This window comes from Natator depressus, chromosome 4 (genome assembly GCF_965152275.1).
Source record: "Natator depressus isolate rNatDep1 chromosome 4, rNatDep2.hap1, whole genome shotgun sequence".
NCBI classification, from domain to species: domain Eukaryota; kingdom Metazoa; phylum Chordata; order Testudines; family Cheloniidae; genus Natator; species Natator depressus.
In genome coordinates this window covers 140435970-140462798 of record NC_134237.1, presented here as the reverse complement: position 1 = coordinate 140462798, position 26829 = coordinate 140435970, and the positions used below count along the sequence as shown (strand labels likewise).

Below are 26829 nucleotides of genomic sequence, written 5' to 3'. Positions count from 1 at the left end.
CGGGGCTGCAGCGCTGCCCGCCCCCGCCAGGTGCCGCCCGGTTCGGTTCGGTTCGGGGCTGCAGCGCTGCCCGCCCCCGCCAGGTGCCGCCCGGGGGCGGAGGGGAGGAGTTTGACTCGAAGTTTTGAGCCGAGAGTGAACTTTCCCTTGGGAATCGGGAGTGGACCTGGGGCTGAGCGCGCAGGTCCGGGCCGGGGCAGTGAGCTCGGAACCGAACCAGTGGGGACCGGGCCGGGGTAGCACGATCGGAACCGGGACCGCAGGCTCCCCGTCCGCCCACCCGCTCTGGGTTGCAACCCAGACCGCGGCGGCTCCGATCCCCCAGAGATTTGGACCGGGCCGGTCCCGGCTGCGCCAGGATGTTCTGCCGGAACCACCGGAGCCGAGTGACCGTGGCCCGGGGCTCAGCCCTGGAGATGGAGATCCGCAGGGGCCGCTTCAGGCTCAGCCTCCTCGGGGACACCCCCCAGGTAGGAATCGCCCCCGCCCGCCACGCACCGCCGCAAGCCCCCGCCAGCCCCGAACCCGCGCTGCCTCCAACACCCGGGGGGCGCCGGGGTCCCCCGCTTCTCCCTGCGCCTCGCCCGTCTCCGCCGCCTCCTCCCCCGGTCTCCGCTCTCACCTGCGTCGGCGCCACGCTCCGGCCCGGAGGCTGCCCCTGCCGGCCTGGGCAGCTCTGGGGCCGGGAAGTTTGAGGGACCCTCCCTGGGCTTTTGGGGCTCCCCAAACAGACGTTGTTGTGGCCCCACAGCCCCCTAGTGCAGCGCTGAGCATTGGGGTCAGCACTGCCAGGGGAGAGCGCCCCCTAGAGAGCCCCCAGTCCCTGCCCCACAGCCCCCCTAGTGCAGCGCTGAGCATTGGGGTCAGCACTGCCAGGGGAGAGCGCCCCCTAGAGAGCCCCCAGTCCCTGCCCCACAGCCCCCCTAGTGCAGCGCTGAGCATTGGGGTCAGCACTGCCAGGGGAGAGTGCCCCCTAGAGAGCCCCAGTCCCTGCTCCACAGCCCCCTAGTGCAGCGCTGAGCATTGGGGTCAGCACTGCCAGGGGAGAGCGCCCCCTAGAGAGCCCCAGTCCCTGCTCCACAGCCCCCTAGTGCAGCGCTGAGCATTGGGGTCAGCACTGCCAGGGGAGAGCGCCCCCTAGAGAGCCCCCAGTCCCTGCCCCACAGCCCCCTAGTGCAGCGCTGAGCATTGGGGTCAGCACTGCCAGGGGAGAGTGCCCCCTACGGAGCTCCCTATGCCTGCCTCACAGTCTGGGTTGCTGGGGTCAGCTGGGTCTGCAGAGCACCGCTTAAAGTGGGGGGATAGATTCCCCCCCACCTGACCCTCCTCTTTCCATCCGGCCCAGGAGCCCCTCGTCCACCCTCTCCAGTCTGAGTGAGTGGCCTCGTACCCTGCCGCGCGTGGAGAGACTGAGGTGCTCCCCCTGCTGACCCCCCACCCTGCAGCGCCTCGCTGGAGCATTGGGGTCAGCGCTGACGGGGAGGGGAGAGCAGAGCGCCCCCTCCAGAGCCCCCACCCCGCGCCCCCTCCAGGGCCCCACCCACCCGCTGGCCAAGCCAGACCCTGCTGAGACCATGCCCCGGTGGCCGCTGGCCATGGGACCGGAAAACTGGGTTTCTTGCTGACTTCGAGGCCATTTAACTTGCTCTAACTGGGCAACAAGCCAGCCGGGGATTGGCAGGGGGCTGGCCCCCCGGCGAGGGGTGTCACTGGCTTGCCGTGTGGGGTCCCCGCTGGGGGTCGGCTGTGCTGCCGTGGTGGCAGTGCCCCCTGTTGGCAGCTGGGGGGAGGTGGCTGCCCCCCAGGCACAGCACTCTGCCTCCTGCGGGGCGGGGTGCTGCCGGTGCCCCTTCTGAGACGGTGAGAGGTGAAGCCGAGCGGCCGTTTGAGGGGTGCTAGGAGGGAGAACGTAAGAGCGGCCAGACTGGGTCAGACCAAAGGTCCATCCAGCCCAGTGTCCTGTCTGCTGCCAGTGGCCAGGGCCAGGTGCCCCAGAGGGAGTGAACCTAACAGGTCATGACCTAGTGATCTCTCCTGCCATGCATCTCCACCCTCTGACAAACAGAGGCCAGGGACACCCTTCCTTACCCATCCTGGCTCATAGCCATTAATGAACTTAGCCTCCATGAATTTATCCAGTTCTCTTTTAAACCCTGTTATAGTCCTATAACAAGGAGAGGGCGGGACTGGGAGTCAGGACTCCTGGGTTCTCCTCCTGGCCCTTCCGTTGCCTGGCTGTGTGACCCTGGGCAAGCCACTTCTCTCTGCTGGAGGCAGGCTGAGCTGGGCCAGGCCTCCCATCTCTCTCTGGGACGTGTGGGATTTCAAACCCAACCCCTCTCTGCCAGGCCTGGTCAGTGACTCTGGGGGCAGGGTTCTTAGGGGGCCCCTGGGGGTGGGCTCTGGCTGGTGGGATTCCTGGCTTGTCGGTGTCACACAGGGGCACTCAGCTGCTGCAGACTCAGGGAGCGCAGAGCAAGCTGCAAGCGTCACGGTGCTGGGCCCAGCATCCCCAGCTGCAGGGGCGAGATCTAGGACTGAAACCTGGGCCCCAGTGGGGGGCCCAGGTCTGGCTCTGCACCCCCCCCCCAGCTCCCCGCATGGCAGCACAGGGTACCGCCCCTCTGGATCCCCAGGCCTGGCTCTGCACCCAGGTCCCTGCATGGCAGCACAGGGCACCACCCCCTGGGGCATGGGGCTTGCTGAGCGAATCAGACTGGTGGAAACCAATCCCATGGGCGCATGCCCCACCCAGCACAGCTCCTGGGGAAGCCATGCCTGGACTGGTTGTGACTGGAGGGCCCATGGGTGGCTCAGAGCTGAGTCCTGCCTGCGAGTCATGCTGGGTCATGCTGGGAAATCCGCCCCCAGCTGGCAGGCTCTGGGGAAGGAAAGGGCTGCAGGGAGACTATGGCAATGCCCCAGCCTGGGTTCCTGCCCTGCATCCCTGGTGAGTCTTTCCAGTGCTGCTTGTGGCCCCACAGATGAGGAGTCCGTGCCCACCCTGTGCCCGGCTGCAGAGCATCCTCGTTCCCTCTGAGTGTCAGCCAGCCCCGTGGGGCCAGGGGGGTGCAGGGTCATCGGCAGAGCCCTCTGCTCCCTCCCACTTCCCATCCCTATTAGCAAAAGTATGTGCCCCAGGAAGTGACCGTGGGTCCCCGACCACAGGCCTCCGCAGGCTCCTCTAGCTCCCAGCTGGGCCGTGGGCACCTAGCATCTGACTGCTGCTGCTCCCCACATGCCGGGGGGCTGCTGCTGGGGCTGCCTGCCTCTGCAGCCTCACCTTGAGGCGGGTCCATGGGTGGCCAAGCCGGGCTGGGTGTTGAGCTCTGTGGGGGGAGGCTGAGGCTGCTTACAGGGCACACTCCTCAGCCCAGGGGTCTCCCCAGCCCTGTGTGTGCTCTGGGATGGGAGCAGCCGTCTGCCGGCCCGCGGGGCACCGAGGCCTGGTCCACCCTTAGGATGCTGCAGCGCCTCAGTGTGGCCCTGCCTGCCCCGTGGGGAAGGAGGGGATCTCCTGCGGGTGCAGTTAATACACCTCCCAGGAGGCGGCAGCCGGCTCCACGGCCGAGTTCTTCCATCACCCAGGACTGGCCACCTGGGGACTCGGGTTGGCTGAATTACACCTCTTGGGGATTTCCCCACCCCTCAGTGATGGAATTAAACCGACCTAATTTCCTAGTGTAGATCAGGCCTGAGTCACCTGCTCATCCCCTGCTCCCCTCCCGGGGTCGGGGGGTGGGGCGGAAGCAGAGAGACACCTGGGTCACAAAGGACTTGCTGCTCCCCCAGGGAATGGTGCTGGGTTCCAAGTTCTCCCCTTCACACTGGAGGGTCCCCAGGCAGTCTAGCACCATGCCCAGCCCTGTGCATGGAAAGGGTTAACTCCAGCTCCTTCTCCAGCCTGCTCCTCTCCCAGGGGAGCTGTACCTGGCAGCAGGTGGAACAAAGGCCCTGTTCTCTCCTGGAGCTGGGAATTCCCGCTGTGCTGCCTAGGGCAAGGCTGGGACTGACACTTCTGAAGGCTAATGCCCCCCCCGCCCCCCAGCGAGCCGCAGCCTCTCTCTCACCTGACCCCAGCAATCCCACGCTGACGGCACTACCCTGGCCTTGTTCCCTGCCAGCCAACCCTGGCCTGTCCCCAGCACCAGGGGCCCGCCTTGGCCCTGCACCCACCACCTAAAAACACTCATATTAGTTCCACAAACCAGAAAACAGCCCAGCCCAACACTCCTGCTCAGCCCACCCCATTGAGAGACTCGTTAAATGTTCACGGTCAGTCGGATGAATTGTGTTTTGGGGATAACACTAAATCAGGTCCCCCTCATAAGAACCTAAGAACGGCCAGACTGGGTCAGACCAAAGGTCCATCTAGCCCAGAGTCCTGTCTTTCGACAGTGGCCAGGGCCAGGTGCCCCAGAGGGAATGAACAGAACAGGGAATCATCAAGTGATCCATCCCCTGTCGCCCATTCCCAGCTTCTGGCGGACAGAGGCTATGGACGCCATTCCTGCCCATCCTGGCTAATAGCTATTGATGGACCTATCCTCCATGAACTTATCTAGTTCTTTTTTGACCCCTGTTATACCCTTGGCCTTTACAACATCCTCTGGCAAGGAGTTCCACAGGTTGACTGTGGGTTGTGTGAAAAAATACTTCCTTTTGTGTGTTTTAAAGATTCTGCCTATTAATTTCATTTGGTGACCCCTAGTTCTTGTGTTATGAGAAGTAGTAAACAACACTTCCTTATTTACTTTCTCCACCCCAGTCATGATTTTATAGACCTCAATCATATCTCCCCTTAGCCGTCGCTTTTCCAAGCTGAAAAGTCCAAGTCTTATTAATCTCTCCTCTAATCGTTCCATACCCCTAATAATTTTTGTTGCCCTTTTCTGAACCTTTTCCAATTCCAATATATCTTTTTTGAGATGGGGCGACCACATCTGCACACAATATTCAAGACATGTGGGCACCATAGATTTATACAGAGGCAACATTATATTTTCTGTCTTATTATCTATCCCTTTCCTAATGATTCCCAACATTCTGTTCACTTTTTGACAGCCGCTGCACATTGAGTGGATGTTTTCAGAGAACTCCCCACAATGACTCTAAGATCTTTCTTGAGTGGTAACAGCTAATTTGGACCCCATCATTTTATGTTTATAGTGGGCTTATGTTTTCCAATGTGCATTACTTTGCATGTATCAACATTGAATTTCATCTGCCATTTTGTTGCCAAGTCACCCAGTTTTGAGAGATCCTTTTGTAGCTCTTCACAGTCTGCCTGGGACTTAACTATCTTGAGTAGTTTTGTATCATCTGCATATTTTGCCACCTCACTGTTTACCCCTTTTTCCAGATCGTTTATGAATATGTTGAATAGGACTGGTCCCAGTGCAAGACCCCTAGGGGACACCATTATTTACCTCTCTCCATTCTGAAAACTGACCATTTATTCCTACCCATTGTTTCCTATCTTTTAACCTGTTACCAATCCATAAGAGGACTATCCCTCTTATTCCATGACTGCTTACTTTGCTTAAGAGCCTTTTGTGAGGGACCTTGTCAAAGGCTTTCTGAAAATCTAAGTACACTGTATCCACTGGATCCCCCTTGTCCACATGCTTGTTGACCCCCGCAAAGAATTCTAGTAGATTGGTGAGGCATGATTTCCCTTTACAAAAAACCATGTTGACTCTTCCCCAACAAATTATATTCATCTGTGTCTGACAGTTTTGTTTTTTACTATAGTTTCAACCAGGTTGCCAGGTACTGAAGTCAGGCGTACTGGCCTGTAATTGCTGGAATCACCTTTTTAAAAATTGGTGTCACATTAGCTCTCCTCCAGTCATTTGGTACAGAAACTGATTTCAATGATAGGTTACAGATGGCAGTTAGTAGCCCTGCAATTTCTCATTTGAGTTCCTTCAGAACTCTTGGGTGATACCATCTGGTCCTGGTGACTTATTATTATTTAGTTTATCAATTTGTTCCAGACCCTCCTCTAATGACACCTCAATCTGGGACAGTTCCTCAGATTTGTCACCTAAAAAGAATGGCTCAGGTTTGGGAATCTCCCTCACATCCTCAGCCATGAAGACCGAGGCAAAGAATTCATTTAGGTTCTCCACAATGGCTTTATTGTCTTTGAGTGCTCCTTTAGCATCTCAATCATCCAGTGGCCCCACGGGTTGTTTAGCAGGCTTCCTGCTTCTGATGTACTTAAAATTTTTTTTGCTATTACTTTCTGAGTCTTTGGCTAGCTGTTCTTCAAATTCTTTTTTGGCCTTCCTAATTATATTTTTACATTTCATTTGCCAGAGTTTATGCTCCTTTCTATTTTCCTCACTAGGATTTAACTTCCACTTTTTAAAGGATGCCTTTTTACTTCTCATTGCTTCTTTTACTTTGTTGTTTAGCCACGGTGGCACTTTTTTGGTTCTCTTACTGTGTTTTTTAATTTGCGATATACATTTAAGTTGAGCCTGTATTATACTGTCTTTAAAAAGTTTCCATGCAGCTTGGAGGGATTTCACTTTTGGTGCTGTACCTTTTAATTTCTAAAAACAATGAGGAGTCCTTGTGGCACTGTAGAATCATAGAATCCTAGAATCTCAGGGTTGGAAGGGACCTCAGGAGGTCATCTAGTCCAACCCCCTGCTCAAAGCAGGACCAATCCCCAATTAAATCATCCCAGCCAGGGCTTTGTCAAGCCTGACTTAACTTCTAAGGAAGGAGATTCTACCACCGCCCTAGGTAACGCATTCCAGTGTTTCACCACCCTCCTAGTGAAAAAGTTTTTCCTAATATCCAACCTAAACCTCCCCCACTGCAACTTGAGACCATTACTCCTTGTCCTGTCTTCTTCTACCACTGAGAACAGTCTAGAACCATCCTCTTTGGAACCACCTCTCAGGTAGTTGAAAGCAGCTATCAAATCCCCCCTCATTCTTCTCTTCCGCAGACTAAACAATCCCAGTTCCCTCAGCCTCTCCTCATAAGTCATGTGTTCCAGACCCCTAATCATTTTTGTTGCCCTTCGCTGGACTCTCTCCAATTTCTCCACATCCTTCTTGTAGTGTGGGGCCCAAAACTGGACACAGTACTCCAGATGAGGCCTCACCAATGTCGAATAGAGGGGAACGATCACGTCCCTCGATCTGCTGGCAATGCCCCTACTTATACATCCCAAAATGCCATTGGCCTTCTTGGCAACAAGGGCACACTGCTGACTCATATCCAGCTTCTCGTCCACTGTAACCCCTAGGTCCTTTTCCGCAGGACTCTCAGCCAGCCAGTAAAACAGAGGTTTATTAGACGACAGGAACATGGTCTAACACAGAGCTTGCAGGTGCAGAGAACCGGACCCCTCAGTTGGGTCCATTTTGGGGGGCAGGGAGCCAGACAACCAAGTCTGCCCTTCACTCCATGTCTCCAGCCAGCCCCAAACTGAAACTCCCTCCAGCCCCCCCTCCTCTGGGCTTTGTCCCTTTCCCGGGCCAGGAGGTCACCGGATTCCTTTGTTCTCCAACCCTTTAGCTCTCACCTTGCAGGGGGGAAGGGCCCAGGCCATCAGTTGCCAGGAAACAGGGTGTCGGCCATTCTCTGTGTCCAGACCCCTGCACACACCTGCCCTCTAGGGCTCTTCAATGATCATACATTGTAAGAACGCTTGATAGAGATCTTGTAGGTGTTTGTCTCTGTCTGAGGGGTTGGAGCAAATGCGGTTGTATCGCAGAGCTTGGCTGTAGACGATGGATCTGTGGTGTGGTCAGGGTGAAAGCTGGAGGCATGTAGGTAGGAATAGCGGTCAGTAGGTTTCCAGTATAGGGTGGTGGTTATGTGACCATCGCTTATTAGTACTGTAGTGTCCAGGAAGTGGACCTCTTATGTGGACTGGTCCAGGCTGAGGTTGATGGTGGGGTGGAAATTGTTGAAATCCTGGTGGAATTCTTCAAGGGCCTCCTTCTCATGGGTGGTTGGCCACAGTGGATTTTAAGGCAGCCTGACAGTGGCATGGAGGGGGGCTACGTGCCCTGTTGTGTCCCCAGAGCCGTGTGCGGTGCCAATGGGCTGGGGATGCCTGATGCCACCTGCTCAGTGCTGTGGGGGCTCCTGGCAGGCTGCTCAGGGCCGGGCGTGCTCGGTCTAGGGCGCCAGGAACCTGGTCTGGCTGGGGCTCTCGTTCACAGACCCGCCTGGAGCAGCATCTGCCTCCTTGGTGCCTAGAGGGGGAGGATGGGGGCCTGTGGGCTGGCACGAAGCCCAGGCAAGGTGGAGTGGCCTGGCAAGACTGTTCCTGCCCGTCAGGAGCTCTCACATCCCTGCTGGTCCCTGGGAAGCACCATCCCCTCCCCCTGCCCAGTGGCTCTGGGCCGTGCCACGGGGGTGCCGTTGGAGTGCTTGGAACCTGCAGCTGCCCCCAGCGGGTGGCACCAGACGCAGCTGGGAGCCTGTTGCACGGCGTCTCTGACAACTGCGCTGGCTCTGGGGGCAATTTGGGCAGGGGGAGGGGCTTTGGTCCAACAAGACCTGTCCCACTTGGAGCCTGGCTAGAGCTGGCCGCACCTGAGCCCTGAGTGTTTGGGGGTGGGGCTGGGTGCCAAACATTCAGCCCTGTGTGAGCGCTGAACATGCCTGGCGGGGAGGTGCCGTGTGTGGGCACCAAGTGTTTTAGGAGGAGAGAGGGCAGGCTGGGCGCTGAGCGTCATCTCGGGATGTGTGGGGGGGGGTTGACTGGGCGTTGAGCATTTTCTGGGGCATAGGGGCACTGTCTGGGTGCCAAGCGTTATTCGGGTGGCGTTGGGAGCTATCTGGGCGCCGAGTGCCCTCTTGGGGAAGGGGGACCATCTGGGCTCCGGGCATCACCTTGGGGCACGGGCGCCTTCTGGGTGTTGAGCATCCTCTTGGGGCGTGGGGACTGTCTGGGTGCTAAGCACTGTCGGGGGGTTGGGGCTGTCTGGACACCGTGTCGTATTGGGGAGGGTGGGGGGGTTGTGCCTGGGCACTGACGGGGGGGCTGTTTCCCATCTGGATCCATCAGTCCTGCATGGGGAAGCGACAGCGTGCGGGCTGGGCCTTGGGTTCAGGTGGTAGGATGGGCCCTATCTCCCTGTCTCGCCGGTCCTGGGTTCAGTGGCTTCCCTGCCTGGCCCCTCTGTGCTACCCCAGGACTGGGCTGGGTACGCAGCCCCCTGGCGAAGGCTGGGCATGGAGGCTGCTGGAGGGGGTGTGCCAGGGCCAGGCATGGGCCAGACAGCACCAGGGAAGCTGGAAAATTTTTAACAGTGGGGGGGCTGAAACCCAGCCCCCCCGCCCCCGAGCTGAGGCTGAGAGCAAAGCCCTGGGTGCTGCAGCACCCCCTGCACCCCCAGTTTCCGCGGCTATGGGCACCGTGGGCTGCTGCTCCGTCGTGTGTGCTGGGCACAGATCCAGCAGTGGCCCTGCCCCCGCTCCCAGCCCGGGGCCCCGCAGGCCAGGGCGTCTCCCTGCCGGGCGCAGGCGGCTCCCCCGGGCTCCCCCCTCCGCTCTGCCACGAAGTGGCCGCGTGGCTCTGGGCGAGCCCCTGCTAGGGCCGCCCTGCACCAGAAGGGGGAGCCCCGGGCCGGGCCGGGAGCCCCCTGCAGGGCCCGGGCGGCTCAGGCCCCTCCACGTGCCGGGGGAACCGGGCGCCCGGCCGCGCCCTGCCCATCCCCGTGGGCTCCGGCCGCCCCCTCGCCAGGTGGGGCCCTCCCGCGAGCCAGGCTGAGCGCGGACCCCCGGGGCTCCCCCCAGCGAGGCCGGGCCAGAGGCCCGGGTGAGGGGCAGCCAATGGCTGGAGCCGGCGGGCTCTGGCCCGGCCCCGCAGCCCGGCGCGGAGGGGCCGCCCCTGTAACCCGAGCCGGGCGGGGGCTGGGCGGGGAGGGAGCCGGGCTGGGGCCGCCCGGCCGGGGCGCGGGCAGCGGGGAACCGGCGCCTGGAGGAGGCGAAGGTAACGGGGCGGGTTGTGCGGGGGGCCGCCAGCACGAGGGGGCATCGCCCAGCCAGGGGGCAGCGCTCCCCCCCCCCCCCGAATGGGGCACGGTGCGCGGTGCTGTCGGCCGAGCCCTGACCTGTGTGCAGGGCTGCGAGTGGGGGCGCTGCCTTGAGCCCTGCCTCCCCCCCCCAGCACTGGTCTGTGAGCGGGGGCACTGGTCTGCGAGTGGGGGGTCTGCCCTGAGTCCTGTCCCCCCCGGCACTGAACTGCGAGTGGGGGCGCTGCCCTGAGCCCTGCCCCCCTCCGGCACTGGGCTGCAAGTGGGGGTGCTGCCCTGAGTCCTGTCCCCCCCGGCACTGAAGTGCGAGTGGGGGCCGCTGCCCTGAGCCCTGCCCCCCCCCCCCCGGCACTGGGCTGCAAGTGGGAGGCACTGGTCTGCGAGCGGGGGCGCTGCCCTGAGCCCTGCCCCCCTCCGGCACTGGGCTGCAAGTGGGGGGCACTGGTCTGCGAGCAGGGGGTCTGCCCCGAGCCCTGTCCCCCCTCCGGCACTGGGCTGCAAGTGGGGGTGCTGCCCTGAGTCCTGTCCCGTCCGGCACTGGGCTGCAAGTGGGGGTGATGCCCCGAGCCCTGCCCCCCCTCCGGCACTGGGCTGCAAGTGGGGGGCACTGGTCTGCGAGCGGGGGGTCTGCCCTGAGCCCTGCCCCCCTCCGGCACTGGGCTGGAAGTGGGGGCGCTGCCCTGAGCCCTGCCCCCCTCCGGCACTGGGCTGCAAGTGAGGGTGCTGCCCTGAGTCCTGTCCCCCCCCGGCACTGAAGTGCGAGTGGGGGCCGCTGCCCTGACCCCTGCCCCCCCCCCCCCAGCACTGGGCTGCAAGTGGGAGGCACTGGTCTGCGAGCGGGGGCGCTGCCCTGAGCCCTGCCCCCCTCCGGCACTGGGCTGCAAGTGGGGGGCACTGGTCTGCGAGCAGGGGGTCTGCCCCGAGCCCTGCCCCCCTCCGGCACTGGGCTGCAAGTGGGGGTGCTGCCCCGAGTCCTGTCCCCCCCGGCACTGAACTGCGAGTGGGGGCCGCTGCCCTGAGCCCTGGCACTGGGCTGAAGGGGTGGGCACTGCCCTGCCCTCCCCGGCACTGGGCTGCAAGTGGGGGGCTCTGCCCTGCCCCCCCTCTGGCACTGGTCCGTGAGTGGGGGGCTCTGCCCTGGCCCCTGCACACTGGCTGCTTGTTCTGTGGGAGGAAAATGCGCATTACTGGGGCTGGGATGAATGGGCCTTTTCTCTTCACAGCTGGGCCCGTGGCTGGTGGCTGGAATCCGCTGACGGAGACAGCTGGGGGCAGGGGGAACGCGAGGAGGCAGTGAGCCCGCCCCACGTACCCTCCTGCCCTGGAGAGGCTGCACCAGGGCTCTGGGTGAGATCGGGGAGCCCTGTCCTGTGCTGCTCGGCCAGTGGGGCAGAGCTCGGGGCGCTGCTCGCAGGCACCTTGCACCTGACCCTCCAGGCGGGAGAGAGCGGGGACTGCGGGGTGGACATGGGCATTGGCTGTGCCCTGGCGAGCAGGCGCCTGTACAGGGGCACTGGGGCTGCCAGTGACTGGGCTGGGCCGGGGCTGTAGCGGGTTCCATGGACACGACGGCGAGGGACAGGTTTGCAGAGATGCAGGACAGGCTTCGGATCCTGGAGGACCTCAACATGTTGTACATCCGGCAAATAGCGCTCAGCCTGCAGGTACAGCTCCCGTGGTGCCCCTGCCAGGCATCCTGCAGTGCCCAGCCTGCGCTGGGGGCGGCTCCTGCATCTCACCCTGGCACTCGCCATGGCAGGGCGTGGGGAGCACCAGGGAGGGTGCTCGTCCTGGGAGCTCTGTGGCCTGTCGGTGCCAAGACCACATGGTTACCCTGACAGGGGTCCAGGGAGCCAACCTGGCTTTGCTGAGCTCCAGCCCATGCTGGGTCTTATTGCAGGGATGAGCGAGGGCAGAGCCGGGGCTGTCGGGCATGGAAGGGGCTGCTGGGATGTTGAAATGCCTGGAGCACTTGGCTGGTGGTGGTTTTGCTGGGGGCAGCATCCTGCATCCCGTGGCAGCAGGTGCCTCGGGCTGGCATGCTGGAGCAGAACAGTTGTGCTGAGGGATCCCAGTGAGGTGATTAAAACTGGTCTGGGAGCCCGGACTCCTGGGTTCTGACACCCTGGACTCCCACCACCCAGTCAGCCTGCAGCGTGCATCTCCCTGTGGGTGGTGAGCTCAGGAATGCGTGTGGGATCCTGGCTGGGGTGGAGTAGGCTGGTATGGTTCCAGGGCGCTGTGCGGGCTCCTGCGTGTATCAGGATCCGTGGGGCAGCGCGTGCAGCCTGGCTCCATGGGGCAGCCTGGCAGGGATGCAGGTCAGTGCCGGTGTGAGGGGCTCGTGTGCAGATGGCACCTTGGAGGGGGTCCGGTGCAAGGGCCAGGATCAGACTCTGACTGCAAAGACCAGGCTGGCAGTGTGTGCCCCTGGGCAGAGCATGCGCCCAAATGCGTCTGCTCCCATGGAGAGACCCCGTTTTCCAGCCAGCTGGTTGGTGCTGGTGGGAGCTGTAGTCTCCGCAGGGCCGCCCCTGGCCCTTAGTACTCTAGCCCCGGGGAGAGCACAGAGCCATGGGGGATGGCACCCGGGTTGTGTCCGGGCATCCCTTAGCTGGGCAGCAGCACAGAGCATGCGGGCAGGCCGGGGCCTGGCCCTCGCCCTCCAAACTGCCAGGAAGCTGCTGCAGCAGGCTTTGCTCACCAGCTTCCTGCTCTCAGGGCAAACCCAGCCCCTGGGACCATTTTCTGGCCCTGGCTCTGGGAGGGGAGTGGGGTCTGGTAGGTTGGAGCAGTGGGGGAGGTGCTGGCAGCCAGGACTCCTGGGTTCTGGCCCTGGCTCTGGGAGAGGAGTGGGGTCTGGTAGGTTGGAGCATGGGAGAGGTGCTGGCAGCCAGGACTCGGGTTCATTTTCCAGCTCTGCCATGACTCACTGTCACTGGGGCCTCGTCCTTTCCCCTCTCTGCCCGTTGCTGGGTGGGGGACACTGGCAGCCAGGGGCTGGCGGCTGTGGGGACTCCGCTCTCTCCCCTTGCAGGCTGGGGGAGGGGGTCCTGGCTGCTGGTGCTCCAAGCTGCTTTTAATCAGGCGCTGTCTGCTCCTGTGACTGCGAAGGGGGTGGCCGCTGTGGGCGTGTGTGAGCCAGTGGGGTGCCCGGGGATCCAGGAGAGTGGGGCAGGAGGGCCGAGCAGCTCCTCGGCAGTGGGGGCTCAGTGGAGGGAGCAGGCGTGAGCGGGGCACACTCAGGAGCTGTGTGCCTGGGGGAGTCCCCGCTGCAGGGCAAGGAGCTGGGCCCCCACTCTGCCTGCAGGGGGCGCACGGCCCCAGTCAGCACCAAGTGCCCCTGCCCCCAAAGGCGTCTCGCGGCGCCCAGGGCTGAGTCGCTCCCGGCCAGGTGCTGCTCCCCCTCCCCAGGGCTGGGTCTCCCCCTCCCCAGTGCAGCAGATCAGTGTAATGCTTCCTGTGAGCCAGAGCCCCCTAATCCTAGACCCCTCCCCATTATCCTTTGCTTCCCCAGCCCCCTTGACACCCAGCCCCCCTCTCCTCTCCTCGTCCCCCATTCACACCCCCTAGTTGTGCCACTCTGCTCCTCCCAGCTCTGCTGGGATCTCGGGTATAGGAGATCCTGCCCTGCTCTTGTGCCTCCCGGCTCTGTCCACCTGCAGTCCCTCCTGGGGCGATGCTAGAGTGTCTCCTCACCCGTCCTTGGCTCTCCATCCATGCTGCTCTTCCCTTCCCGGGTCGCTGGGGATCCCCGGGACAGGGGTGTAGAGTAGGGAGCCCCGCCTTGGCCAGCCGCCAGGGGCTGTGTGTTACCTCCCGTGTCTCTGCCTTCGGGGAGCCCCTGGGTGCCCTTGGCTGGGCACTCTCTCCAGGCCTGCACTTTGGTGTCTGTGTCCTGCCCCAGGGCTGGGGCGGGGGTCGTTTCGGAGCCAGGATCCAGCCAGGGGAGGATTTGAACCCGTGACCATCCAGCCCTGCAGGGGGAGAGCACCCTCTGCTGAGCTGTCTTGCTGGGGCAGGGGTGGAATTGGTGAGACTCTGGCTAGGGGGGAAACCCAGAGTCTGTCCAGCTCCGCCCCTCCGCCGCCCCTGCCCCCCCACGGATTTACCAAGCAATCCTATTAGCAAATCGGCTGTTAATCACCTCAAGGCCCCAGGCAGCAGGAGACCAAACACAACTGGCTTAGCCAGCACCAAGTGGTGGGGACCTGCTCTGGCCCCACAAGAGGCCATGCCCCACATAGCTGGGGGAGACCCGCCCCCACCCTGTCCTCCAGTACCCCTCCCCACACCGTCACCTGGCCATCGCTCCCAGAGCAAGGCCAGACTGTCCTGCCTGCCGTGCTTCTCGGGGAGTGGGGGAACCGTTCCCCCAGACACCCTGTGTTTGGCTTGGGGCCCCACCTCCAAGGCAAGCCCATCGGGTGGGTGGGTGGGTGCTCCCTGTGACCAAGGTGGGGGTGGGGAGTGCCTCCTGCCTCACTTTCCACACCATGCTCCTGAGCTGGGGGTGGGAGGCAGCTGCTGCCCCCTCTTGGCTTCATCCTGGTTGCTGCAGCTGTGCCCCCCCACCTGGGAAAGGAGGCAGCTGTTCATCCCCCTCGCCAGTGCAGCTGTTCTCCCCCCCCCCTGCTATTTATAGCCAGCTGGTGATGTCACCGTTTCCTCCGCGCTCTCCACAGTGTGAATTGCTGGAGCCGCCGGCTCAGCCTTGGAGATGCCGGGAAACAGCTCCTGCTGATCCCCCTTCCCCTGTGGCTCCCCAGCCCCCTCCCTCCCCTGCGCCCAGCGCTGGCTCTGCAGGGAGCTTGGCATCGCACTGCTCAGCTCTCCCTGGCCCTTCGTCAGCTGCCAGGCCAGCGCTGCAGAGCTCGCCAGGCCCCGGAGCCGTGCACAGGCTGGGAGCGATGGGCCGGGGCGCTGGCATGCGGGGGGCATGCGGCTAGGAGGGGGAGCCCGCAGGCAGCTGGGAGCTCCCAGCATGGACAGCTGCAGGATCGGCAAAGTGAGTGCCAGGGAGACCTGGGGGTGCCCGCTGAGACGCTGCAGGGAGGGAGCTGGGCTGGTGGGCTCGGGGGGCAGGCGAGACCCAGAGAGGCAGGCTGGGGGGTGATGCAGAGGGATGGGAGAGCCAGACCGGGTTGGCGAGGAGATGGGGCACGGCCAGGGGGACACGGGCACAAACGCATCTACAGGCTCCATGGGGCGGGGGGATGCCACTCCACCCCCAGCCACGCTGCAGGCCTGAAAGAGCGTCTGCCAGGCCCTGCGCCTGCCCCAGCATGGAGGGCTCAGCGCCTCAGGAGTGGGGAGCAGATCTGCCCTGGCTGGGGCTGGATCCCAGGGGCTGTTCCTGGCGTGGGGCCGTCCCTGCATCTCTTCCAGGGGCCTGCTCAGCCTGTGCCCATCCCTGGCAGTCTGGGAATCACCCCTGGCTGGAGGTTGGGCACCTGGCGGGGCTGGGCTGGGCCCCGGGCAGGGCTGGAGCAGGCGCCTCCTTGGGCCCGCCCTGGCGTGTGGTGAGAGTTGGCACACCTTGCAGCAGGGCGGTGCCCGCGGGCGGGGAGGAGGCCTGTCTTGCCTGCTGGCCGGTTGGGTTCCTTTCTCCCAGCGTCTGGCACACTGCTGCTGGAAGTGGGGGCTCGGTGCCTGGAGCGCTGCGGGGTGATGGCACGTGTGTTTCACGGGCCTGTGCCCTGCCCCGACCCCTCGGCTGAGGCAGGTGGGCGTGAGTCTCTTGCCCAGCGGGAGCTGAGGGGGCAGCGTTGCCCTGGGGGGGTTGCAGCCCTGCTCTGTGTAGCAGGGAGGAGGCTCGTGCCAAGGTGCAGACCCCCCACGGCTCCAAGGTAGGCACCGTGTCCAGGGGCAGACAGGGCTCTGGGGTGGGGCTGATTTTCTCCTCCCCTCTTCGACAGAGATGGGGGGCATTAAATCTAGGACATTAAATCTAGGAGCGGCCCCATGGCCCTCAGGGGAGCTGGGCGTGATCAGCAGGGCAGTCACTGAAGGGGGTGATACTGGAAGTGTTCCCACAGGTGCATAGTGAACACCCTGGGGAGGTGAATGAGGCAGCTTGGGTGTGTCTGGGCTGGTTTCTCATCAGGGCAGCTCACCCTCTGGGGGGGCGATTGTGCAGCTGTTCTCTGCAGGCCTGGCTTATGGGGCACGCTGGGGGAGTGTCCATCTGCGGGGGGTCGGTGCTATTCTGGGTGGGTGCTCTGGGGACTCGGGGCAGCTGGTGTTACCCTGTTGGGACTGGGGCTGCTGTGGGGTGCTGGGTCACGGGGTGGGGAGTGCTCAGTGACCTGGAACTGGGGAGTGTCTAGACTTGCTTCCAGCCGTACAGGCTCCCCCCACGCCGACCCTCTTCTCAGTGACTTAGGAAACGGGGAGAGACAGATGGGACCTCTGGCCCCAATTCTTTCTCCGGCCCTGGGTTGCTGCATTTCCCACCTGTGCCGGGGGCGGCAGGGGACTGAGGAACGGGGGCCGATGAATAGTGGCTTAGCAGCCAGTGCTTATTTCCGGATGGCAGCACAGGATTTGTGAAGAAGGAAATTGCTCCCCCCCAACTCTGCTGTTGGGGGCAGGCTTTGGCGGGGGTGGGGGCCTGCGGCCTGCTGTGTTTTCCACCACCACTAGAGCTTGGCGCTGGGGTGCCCAGGACCTGGTGGACTCGGGGTGAGTGGGGGGAGGGGGCGCTGTGCCTCGGCTGGGCGCTGGGTCGGTCGCACGCGCCTCCCTGGGTCGGGTCCTGTCCCATCCCGCGAGACTGCAGGTGTGGGCAGGGTCTGGTTGCCTGCTGGCACAGGGCAAGGTCTGGGCCATGTTGCTTCCAGGGGAAAGTGGGCGTCTGCCAGGCCCCACCTAAGGACATAGGGCTGCAGGATGTAGGGCCATGGGGGCTGTGCAGGTGGCTCCCCCATTGCCACGTATGGGGGCTGGGCGGGGCATGTGCAGGGGCATTGGCCCAGTGGGTCCTCCTAGTTTCCCCCCCGTGATGGGACCAATGGGCCCCCCATGTCCCATGGCGCCCCCCCCCCCCCCGGTGTCCGGCCATGATGCCACCGCTGCTGGGATCCTGCTCCCAGGCCTGGCGCCCACCGTTCAGGATGGGGGTTGATAAATTGGGGAGGGGTCAGAGAAGAGCCACAGGAATGACCGAAGGGTTCGAAACCTGCCCGACAGCGAGAGACTCTGGGAGATCAGTCGAGTTGGCGTCACAGAGAGCAGGCTTGGGGCTGCCTTGATCCCCGGCTGTAGGTACCTGCATGGGCGGCTCTGTCCAGCCGAGAAGGGTCGGACACGCCGCAATGGCTGGGAGTTGTAGCCAGCCTGGCAAGAAGGGGGCCATTTGCAGTGGTGTGAGCAATGAGCCCTCGGACCCGTAGCCCCTGGGGGATTCTCCATCCCCGAGCCAGACTGGCTGATTTCCTGAGCGCTCTGTTGCGGGGTGACTGGGGCAGGTCTCAGGCCTGGGCTGTCTGCAGGGTCAGACTGGGTGAGCACAAGGGTCCGTCTGCTGCTGAGCCCGGCTCTGCCATGGCACCGAGGCCAGACCCCTCCCAGGTAACAAGTGCCAGCGTCGCCCCCAGCCTGGCCCTGTCTTTGTGTTGGGGCTTCCACGCCGCCCTCCTGCTGGGAGGGGGCCCAGGCCACCCCCTGCTCTGGGTTAGCCAAGGCGGCTCCTGGGGCTGCTTCCCAGAGCCGCCTCCCAGCCCTTGTGCTGGTTCCCAGGAGCCTGTGGCTCCCCCCTGGGACCTGCCAGCTCTGCCCTGGGACGCTGGGCCCTGCCCCTCCCTGTGGCCGCCTTCAGGCTGCCTTCCCTGGGATCCCTGCCTCCGCTCTCTGCCCCGGCCCTGCCACGGCTGGGCTCTCCAATGGGAGTTTAGCTGCTGCCTGGGAGAAGGGGTGGGTTCCTTCCTGACCCCAGGGCCCTGCCCTGGAGCCTGGGTGTGGACTCCCCCCTCGCTGTGACATGGCTGCAGCTCCAGACCCGCTGTGCCCTCCCCACCCCTGCCCCTGTGACGGGTGCCCCATGCTGGCTCCCTGGGTGGTTCCCCTGAGCTGGCAGCCGGGGTCCTGTTGTGTGCCCGGGTGGCCTGGGGCTGGGCCTGTCGCTCAACTCCTTGTGGGGGCAAGGGGGCACTGTACAGGCTGTCTCTGTGTGGGCAGGGTCTGTGGCCTCCTGAGTCCCCCAAGGAGCCCCGTTGTGCCAGCCATGCCCCGCCGCTGTGTCTGTGCTGGGCAGGTTGTGCTGCTCTGCCGTGGGGCCCCATTGGCTGACGTCTCCCCCAAGCTCCCCGCACACCCGACAGCAGGGCCTGGCTCTTTCCTGGCCCATCTGCGGGGTGATCCGTACCCCTCAGGGCTTGCAGCTCCCCAACCCCAGGGCTGGGTGTCCCAGCCCCTCCCATGGGGGATGCCTCCCCAGCTGGGGGGTTCTGGGATTCAGCCCCAGGCACCCCTAGAATCCTCCCGATCCTTTGTGGGCCTGGCCCCCAGGTGCTGCATGGTCCAGCTCTGCATGTTTACTCCCCAACCCTTCCCCCTCCCCATGGTGTACACAGCTGCCTTACCCCTCCCTTGCCCACTCATGCCCCAAACCCCCGGTGCCTACAGCCCCCCTGACCCCACCCCCAGTGCCCACTGACCCCATTAGCTCTGGCCCCGCTCCACTGGCCCCCACCCCACCTCCCTTGGTGCCATCAGCCCCATTGGCCCTGACCCCCCATTACCCCCAGCCTCAGTGGCCCCATCTCCCCTCCCCTGGCGCCTCCAGCCCCACTGACCCCTCCCGTCTCCCCAGGACACTGACATCCAGAAGAAGATTGACCATGAGCTCCGGATGCGCGAAGGCACCTGCAAGCTGCTGGCAGCCTGCACGCAGCGGGAGCAGGCCCTGGAGGCAACCAAGAGCCTTCTCGTCTGCAACAGCCGCATCATGGCCTACATGTCCGAGCTGCAGCGCATGAAAGAGGCGCAGGTCGCGCAGCGGACGGCCCGGCGGTGAGGAGCCCGTGAGCGGGCAGAGGGACCTGGGGACGGGGGCTGAGGGGCGCTGGGATGCGGGAGTGGGGCAGCCACGCGGCACCGGATGCTGGTCACAGCTCTGTGCTTCCCCTGCAGCCCCTCGGACGCTGGCCCCATGGACGATCGCTTACCCTGCAGGGGAAAGGTCTGCGTGTCAGGTAAGGGGAGTGGGTCTGTGCCCCATGGCTGGGGGGCGGCGGCAGCAGGTCTGCAAGGAAAAGAGACCAAACTTCCTCAGAGAGTGATTAGTACCAATGCTGGGGAGGTGCCAGCTCCCGGAGCCGGTGCCCAGGGCCCCGCAGCTCCCCTGGGAGCCCCGAGTTGGGACATCGGCTGAGAGCAGGAATCCTCTTGCGGTGAGTCTGGGCAGGGCAGGCCCAGCGCAGGGCCCTGCCCCGGGGAGCAGCCCCAACACAGGACGCACCCTCCACTGCCTTCCCCCTGAGAATCCTGGCCATGGGGGGCTTGCAAGGGGGGCCCCACTGAGGGTCGAGCCCTCAGCCTGCAGAGGGCTGGCTTGTGGGTGAAGTGCTAGGCCCCTAGCGGGGGCCGGGGTCAGGACCGCTGCTTTGCAGGCTGCTTTGCAGGGGGAGGGGTTCTGGTTTGGGGGGGCACACAGTAGTCTGGCAGTTGGGGGACTGGCCTGGGACATGGGAACCTCTGCTCTGCCCCACCCCATGCCTCCCGCCAGGCCGCAGACTCGCTCACGAGCAGAGCCACTTTCTGCCCGCACGAGGGCTGCTGGGACCAGAGCTGCCACGGTGCGGCTGTGGGGACAACTGGGTCTATGGGACTCTGCAGCTCGAGGCGGCAGCTGAGCCCGGGGGCGAGGGCATCTTGGTCCAGTCTCTCCAAGGCCCAGTGGTCCTGGTCCGAGGCCCAGGACGCCCCGTGGCTGGCTGCCCACTTGCTCATGCTCCCCAGGGGCTCTGCTAGTGGCAGTGTCCCTAGGGGTCCCGTGGGTCGAGGGCTGGCGGAGGAGCACTGCCGTGCCCACTGGGCCAGCTCGTCCCTCCAGCTGGGCGCCGCACTCTCCTCGGGGCCCTGCATGTGGTGCCAGAGCATCACAAACACAGCTCAGTCTGTTTTGTGGGGGGCTGCGGGGTCAATGGCCTGGGACCCTTCTGACCCACGGCCGCGGCCCGGCCTTGCAGACCGGCCCCCGCTCTCTGCCTTCCCTCAGTGCGCTCATCCCTGCTCGAGGGAGCTCGCCCACCTTGGGTGCCAGCTTGCCCAGGAGACCGGGAGCTCCCCGGGGAGGGGCGCCCAGCTACGGCGGCTTGCAGTGTCAGTTCGAGCCCGGCTGGGAGAGCCGGGAAAGGTGACTCCCAAGCAGGCAGCATCTCTGGGGGGCGTTTAGGGTGCTCCTGGCCCTAAGCTTTGGTCTGGGGAGCAGCAGAGGACAGGAAAAGAGGAGGGAGCTGCTGAGAGTGAGGGGCGGAGGGAGCTGCCCCCGAGGTCGGCTTGGGGGTCACTCAAAGGCCCAGCGACTCTGCATTGTGATTCAGACCTGCCTTGTGCCCCCCAGCGCCCACCCCATGCGCACTCTGTGCCTCTTTCCCCCCCGCCCCCATTGGTTGCCGTCCCCAGCTGTCTGGCAGTGCGGTGGTTCGTTGCTTTCCCAGTCCAGCCCCGCTGTACCCATCTCTCCTCCCTCCCCAGATCTCCGGATCCCCTTGATGTGGAAGGACACGGAGTATTTCAAAAACAAGGGAGGTGAGTGTGAGGGGTGGGGCTGGGGGTACTGTGGAGGTGGAGGGGCCGGGCCCTGGCGGAGGGCTCGGCAGGGGGGTGGGGTTCTCTCTGATGCTGGCCGGTTCCCTCCTGCCCAGACCTGCACCGCTGTGCCGTGTTCTGCCTGCTGCAGCTCGGCGTGGAGATCTATGACACCGAGATGGTGCTGGTGGACCGGACGCTCACTGACATCTGCTTCGAAAATGGGGTCCTCTTGTGAGTAACTGGCCCCAGGGCCTCCCTGTGCAGCAGCTACCCCTCCCCAGGGGGGCATGTTCCCAGAGATCCCCACAGCCAGCACCCCCCTCTGCATCTTACAGCGCCCCCTGCTGGGAGAGGTCTGGGTAACCAGGAGCTCCCCCCCACAGCCAGGGATCCTGCCCCGCTCCCCACAGCGCCCCCTGCTGGGAGAGGCCGGAGTAGCTAGGAGCTCCCCCCCCCCCCACAGCTAGGGATCCTGCCCTGCTCCCCACAGCGCCTCCTGCTGGGAGAGGTCTGGGTAACCAGGAGCTCCCCCCCCACAGCCAGGGATCCTGCCCTGTTCCCCACAGCACCCCCTGCTGGGAGAGGTCTGGGTAACCAGGAGCTCCCCCTGCACAGCTAGGGATCCTGCCCCGCTCCCCACAGCACCCCCTGCTGGGAGAGGCTGGGGTGGACTGGCCTGGAGCTCCCCGGCAGTGGCCGGGCTGTGATGGCTGTATCCCCGGCAGCACGGAGGCAGGCCCGGACTTCGAGCTGAAGGTGGAGCTGTACAGCGTGGGGCTGGAGGAGGACTCTGCGCTCGGTAGCACCCCGAAGAAGCTGGCCAGCAAACTGAGCAGCTCGCTGGGACGCTCCTCTGGGAAGCGGCTGCGTGCAGCGTTGGACGGGGCCCCGGGGAGCCCCGTGAGTAATGGGGGGAGCAGCCCCCTCCTGCTGCCGGCCCCCAGCGTGGTGTGAGTACCCGTTGCCCTTTCATTGCCGTGCGCCCCAGGGCCCGCTGGACCCTAACCCTCTCTCCCCCCCCATTCAGGGGCCCCAAGTACCACCTGCTGGCCCACACCGCGCTCTCCCTGGCTGAGGTTCAGGACAGCTTCCGCACCCATGACTTGGCCATCACCAGCAATGGTAAGAGTGTAGGGGTGGAGGGTGCAGGGAAGGGGGGTGCAGGGTAAGGGATGGGGAGGAGCAGGGAGGCAGGGTATGGAGTTGGTGATACCTGCAGAGCGTTCTGCTGGCTGCTTGGCCCCCTCTGCACCCCACAGAGCCTCGTGTAACCCCGGTGACTCCCCGTCTCTCTCCCGCAGAGGAGAGCTCCTTCTGGCTGCCCCTCTATGGCAGCATGTGCTGCCGTCTGGCTGCCCAGCCCAACTGCATGGCCCAGCAGATGATGTGCGGCTTCTTGAAATTGCAAGTAAGTTCGCACCCCAGCGTGGAGAGCCTGTGCTGGGGAGGGCATGGGACACGGGGCCTCTTTCCTCTAGGGGGCGCCGGGCCTGATCTGGCTCCCTGGCAGGGACAGGCTGGGTCGGAGATGGGGAATGGGACATGGGGTCTCTCCCCTCTGAGTTCCCCATTCCAGCCTCATGTTACCCAGGACCCTGGTGGATGTTTCCATCACTTGGATCTTTCAGTCCAGCCTGGCCGCCTGTTTCTCCCAGCTCTCCAGCTAGCCCGGTGTCCCTGGCTGGGCACTCAGCCTGCGCCAGGCAGGGGCTCACGCTGGGTCGCCTGGTGCCTTAGAAGCTCGGTGCTTCTGAGGTGGCCAGAGGTCATTCCCGGCTGGCAGCTGTGGATTGGTGGCCCTGGGGGACTGAGTTTGCCGGGTCTCAGTGCCAGCCGGGTCTCTAGCGTGAAGGTCTCCACATCCCAGAAACTACTGGCCCCCGCCCCTCATGGCAGCCACGGCAGAGGCCCCGGGCTTAAACCCCTGCACAGGGCAGTGACAGCGCAGGGAGCCAGCCCTCCCCAGAGCCATCAGGCTGGGCCCTGCCACGTGAGGCTGGGCGTGGGGTGGAAATGAGCACGTTTCCCCCCGGTGCGCGTCCTCTGCCCTAACCCGGCCTGGCCTGTGTCGGCTGCAGCAGCAGGTGGGCGAGCAGCAGAGCTGGGCGCGGCTGTACTGCGTGCTGCGGGGCTCCAACCTCCTCTGCTACCGCCGGCCCCAGGACGCCGAGGCCCCGGTGGAGCCGGCGCTTACCATCGCCATCAACAAGGTGAGGGGGGGGGCGGGCAGGAGGGCCCCTGGGCACTGAGGGCGGATCAGGGCAGGCCTGGTCCCTACAGCTTCTCCTCAACCTCCGACCCCAACCCCTTGCCCGCGAAGCCTGGTGCCCTGGCTGGGGGGCTGGGTACGGTGCTGCCCTCGGGGTCCCAGCTCACTCCCTGGGCCTGGCGCCGTGGAACTGGGGGCTCCAGCCCTGGGCTGCTTCTTGGACAGCCGGGGTTGGATTCCCTGCTGGGCTCGGCTCAGTGGGGGGAGCTGCTGGGGCTGGCCTGTGTCGGGGGGCGGGGGGAAGTTTGGGGCCTGGGGCTGGCCTGTGTCAGGAGGGGGCTGGGGCTGGGGCTGGGCTCCGGACAGAGGGGTCTCTGTGGGGGGAGGTTCCAGCCTGGGGCTGGGCTGTGCCGGGGAGGCGGGGAAGGGAGCTGGGGCTAGGCTGGGGGGTCTCTGCGGGGCAGGAGGGGGCTGGGCTCCGGGCTGAGGGGTCTCTGCTGTGGCAGGAGACACGGATCCGGGCCGCGGAGAAGGACCCCGGGAACAAGCTGCAGAGCATGTCGGTGACCAACCGCTATGGGGGGGAGGAGGTGACGCACACGCTGCTGGCGGAGAGCCGGGCCGACACGCAGCGCTGGATGGAGGCCTTCTGGCAGCACTTCTACGACCTGAGTGAGTGGGGCAGAGCCAGGGACTGGGGGGACATGGGCGGGGCAGCTGGCTGGGGGGAGCACAGCCGAAGCCTGGCGGGGACATAGCTGGGGTCAGGGGAGCTGGCTGGGGGCCAGGGTGGGGGCACAGCTGCGTGCTGGGGGGCACTTGGGACCTGGGAATAGGGCCAGACCCCAGGAGCCAGTAGGAGCCCAGGCCCACTGGGGGGCAGAGCCAGGTCGACACAGAGTGGGATGGGGACCCTGGGCAGTTGTCATGGGGTCCCCGGGCGATTCTCTGGGACTGTTCCCTACGAAGCCAGGCAGGACTCTGGGGAGCCTCCTCGCTCTGAGCAGCCTGGTCTGCAGGACAAGCAGCTCACCCGGCTTCCACCTTCCTGGGTCTGACCTCGGAGCATTCAGCCTCCTCTGCCCCACTGTGCACTTCCCCCAGCGAGTCTGCCCCGGCGGAGTGCTGGGGAAGCCAGAGGGTCCTGCCCCCCAACTCCGCAGTCAGACGGGACTCTCAGCCAGCCGTAAAACAGAGGTTTATTAGACGACAGGAACATGATCTAAACCAGAGCTTGTGGGAACAGGAACAGGACCCCTCAGTCAGGTCCGTCTTGGGGGGCAGGGAGGCCAGAGCCCCATCTTTGTCTCTTTCCCGGGCCAGGAGGCCACTTGATCCCTTTGTTCTCCAACCCCTTCAGTTGGCACCTTGCAGGGAGGGGCCCAGGCCATCAGTCGCCGGGAGACAGGGTGTCGGCCATTCTCTGTGCAGACACCCTCACACTGGCCCTCAAGCACTCTGCAACAATCCCACCCCCTTATCCCCCCACCTGGATACTTAAGAAATGCCATGGGGAAACTGAGGCACCCACACAGTATTCAGAGAGAACATTAAGAACAGTCCCGCTTCATCACAGCAGCCCTTCCCCCAGAGGAGCGGGTGGGGCTGGGGCAGCGTGGGGCTGGGACCGGTGCTTTCCAGGGACCCCAAGCACTCTGACCTCAAACAGCTGATGCTGTGCGGTCAGGCCGTGCCATAGCTGGGATGGGCAGCCATGCCAGCCGGGTGCCCTGGTGCAGGCCCCACAGCCCGTCTGTCTGTGGGTAAAGGGCACCAGAGTCACCGCCCAGGGGGCTGCCCCAGAAGCTGGGGGAGGGGGGAATGAGGCACCAAGTGCAGCTGGTGTCAATACACAAACCAGCCACGGGGGGCAGAGCGCGTCTGTCCTTCCCTGCTGGCATTTTCAGGGCACACCCCCCCCCCCCCCCAGCCCTGACCCCTCGGGTGCTGGGGGGCTGTGGAGTGACCCTGCCCCTCCCCTCCCGGCAGGCCACTGGAAGCAGTGCTGCGATGAGCTCATGAAGATCGAGGTGCCGTCACCACGCAAGCCCCCGGCCCTGCTGGCCAAGCAGGGCTCCCTGTACCACGAGACGGGTAAGGAGCCCCCGGGTCCCGTCCTGGGGATGGGCACGGAGGGCCCAGCATTGGGGAGGCAGGAGGTCTCTGGCACGGGGGAGTCTGTGGGGGGGCTTGGGCACAGGGTCTGTGCACTCTCTGTCTGTCTTGGCTTCCTGTCTGCAGGGCCCTTGCCCGCTCTCTGCTAACCCAGCTGCTGTGGGGGTGACCCCCCCGCCCACTTGCTGCCCCTGTCTGACTCTCACCCCTGGGTGTATGTTTCTGTAACCACTCCCCTTTCTCTCCCCTCCTGGCGCTGCCTCCCTTCCCTTCTTCTGTCTCTGTCCCTCTCCCGGGCTGCCCCCGGGCACCAGCTCTCCCTGGCCCTGCGGTGCCACCCTCGGCCTGCGAGGGGCTCCTGCTCCAGGATAACGCCGTCTCCGCTGAGATTCGGGCGCTTCTCTCCTCCTATTACAGCGACAGGTGACGTACGGGGCGGGGGGCTCATGGAGCTGGCCTGGCACAGGTGGGCCCAGACCCCAGCAGGGCCCTTGCTCCAAGTGGCCTTTATCTGCAGGACCAAACTGGCACCCCCATGCCTGTTGCCTCAGGGACACCCCGCCCTCCCCCCGGGGCAGTGACCACCCAGGGTCAAGTCTAGGGAGCAGGGCAGGAGTGCTGTCTGTGGGGGGGGGGAGCTCTGGGCTACTGCAGCCCCAGCCTCTCCTAGCAGGGGGTGCTGTGGGGGGGAGCGGGGAAGGAGCAGTGGCTACTCCAGCCTGGGCCTTTCCCAGCAGGGGGCGCTGTGGGAAGCAGGGCAGCTGTGAGCTGGTGGTTCTGGGTGACATTTATCCTGACCCCCACCTCCTTGCCCCATAGCTATTGAGCCTGTGGATGACATTGAGGCCGTGACGGACATCCTGGCACGACGGGTGACGGCCCTCGAGCTGCGGTCGGACCTGGGCTGCCCCCCATGGCTGTCTCTCTTCGAGGGGCCCCTGCTCAGCGTGTCCCACGCCAGCATCACTTCCGACAGCGCCAGCCCCAGCCCCACTCGCTCACGCCCGGCATGGGGCCGGCCCCGCACGCTCTCCCTGGATGCCAGGCTCAGCACGCTGAAGGGGCGTGCTGGGAAGGGCCAGGCCCCTGCCCTGCGCCCGCTGGCTGGCCCCCCCCACTCCAGCTCCTCCAGCAGCGGTGGCAACACCCCCGAGTCGGAGCGCCAGGGCCGCTGCCCCACCCGCCCCAACCTGGAGCCCCGCAGCTGTCTGCAGTCCCAGGTCTGAGCAGCAGGGGGCGCCCGGAGCTGGCACTTGCACCCTGACCAGGACTGGAGGTGACTGGAGGTGATGGGGGAGATGGCCCCGGCAGGGGCCCCCTCATGGCCCAGCCAGCCCTGCGGCCTCCCTGCTCCAGCCAGGAGTGCTGGGTCGCAGTGTCTGTTCTCCGTCCTGCACAGCGGCACCTCTCCACCCCGTCCTCCCCCGGAGCCCGTGCCCCAGGGGCCATCGCTCACGCAGGGCCAAGGGACCCCCCCGGGGACTAGCTTGGAGGGATACCACAGCAGGGCCCCCTCGTACCCACCCGGGGCATCCCTTGCGAGCTCCCTGGCATCTGCTAGGGAGGGCTGTTAGGAACAGCCGGCCGAGCCCCCAGCCTGGGGCCCGGGGCCCACTCGCTCCCCTGGCTGAGCTGAGCCCTGAGCCACGGGCCTGCCCCAGAGGTGCTGAGCTCACCCCCCTGTCCCCACGGCCCAGAGAGGCACCGAGGAAGCGGGGCAGCCTGTGGGCTGGT

The 26829-nt window shown here is 64.6% G+C and overlaps 1 protein-coding gene across 8 annotated transcripts; it reads left to right on the top strand.

The window, feature by feature from the left end:
- Positions 1-26829, top strand: RTKN (rhotekin). 8 transcript variants are annotated; one of them, XM_074952028.1, is made up of 13 exons: positions 39-470; positions 18829-19028; positions 19149-19210; positions 20715-20768; positions 20885-21002; positions 21497-21721; positions 21799-21893; positions 22073-22179; positions 22850-22981; positions 23487-23652; positions 24970-25074; positions 25410-25518; positions 25915-26058. In XM_074952028.1, the coding sequence occupies exons 1-13, from the start codon at positions 360-362 to the stop codon at positions 25919-25921; spliced, it is 1491 nt and encodes a 496-aa protein (XP_074808129.1). In that variant the 5' UTR covers positions 39-359; the 3' UTR covers positions 25922-26058. The 8 variants fall into 8 exon arrangements, with proteins under 8 accessions (XP_074808123.1, XP_074808130.1, XP_074808122.1 ...); XM_074952024.1 differs by lacking the exons at positions 39-470; positions 25410-25518 and adding exons at positions 9637-9724; positions 11240-11680 and having other exon boundaries at positions 25915-26825; XM_074952025.1 differs by lacking the exons at positions 39-470; positions 25410-25518 and adding exons at positions 9904-9973; positions 11240-11680 and having other exon boundaries at positions 22853-22981; positions 25915-26828.

Excerpts from the sequence above, each read along its gene's own strand:
- RTKN (XM_074952021.1), top strand. The coding sequence starts at position 360 with ATGTTCTGCCGGAACCACCGGAGCCGAGTGACCGTGGCCCGGGGCTCA. Across the intron at positions 471-18,828 it reads TCCTCGGGGACACCCCCCAG|GACACTGACATCCAGAAGAA; the intron begins GTAGGAATCGCC and ends CCGTCTCCCCAG. Across the intron at positions 22,982-23,486 it reads TTACCATCGCCATCAACAAG|GAGACACGGATCCGGGCCGC; the intron begins GTGAGGGGGGGG and ends CTGCTGTGGCAG.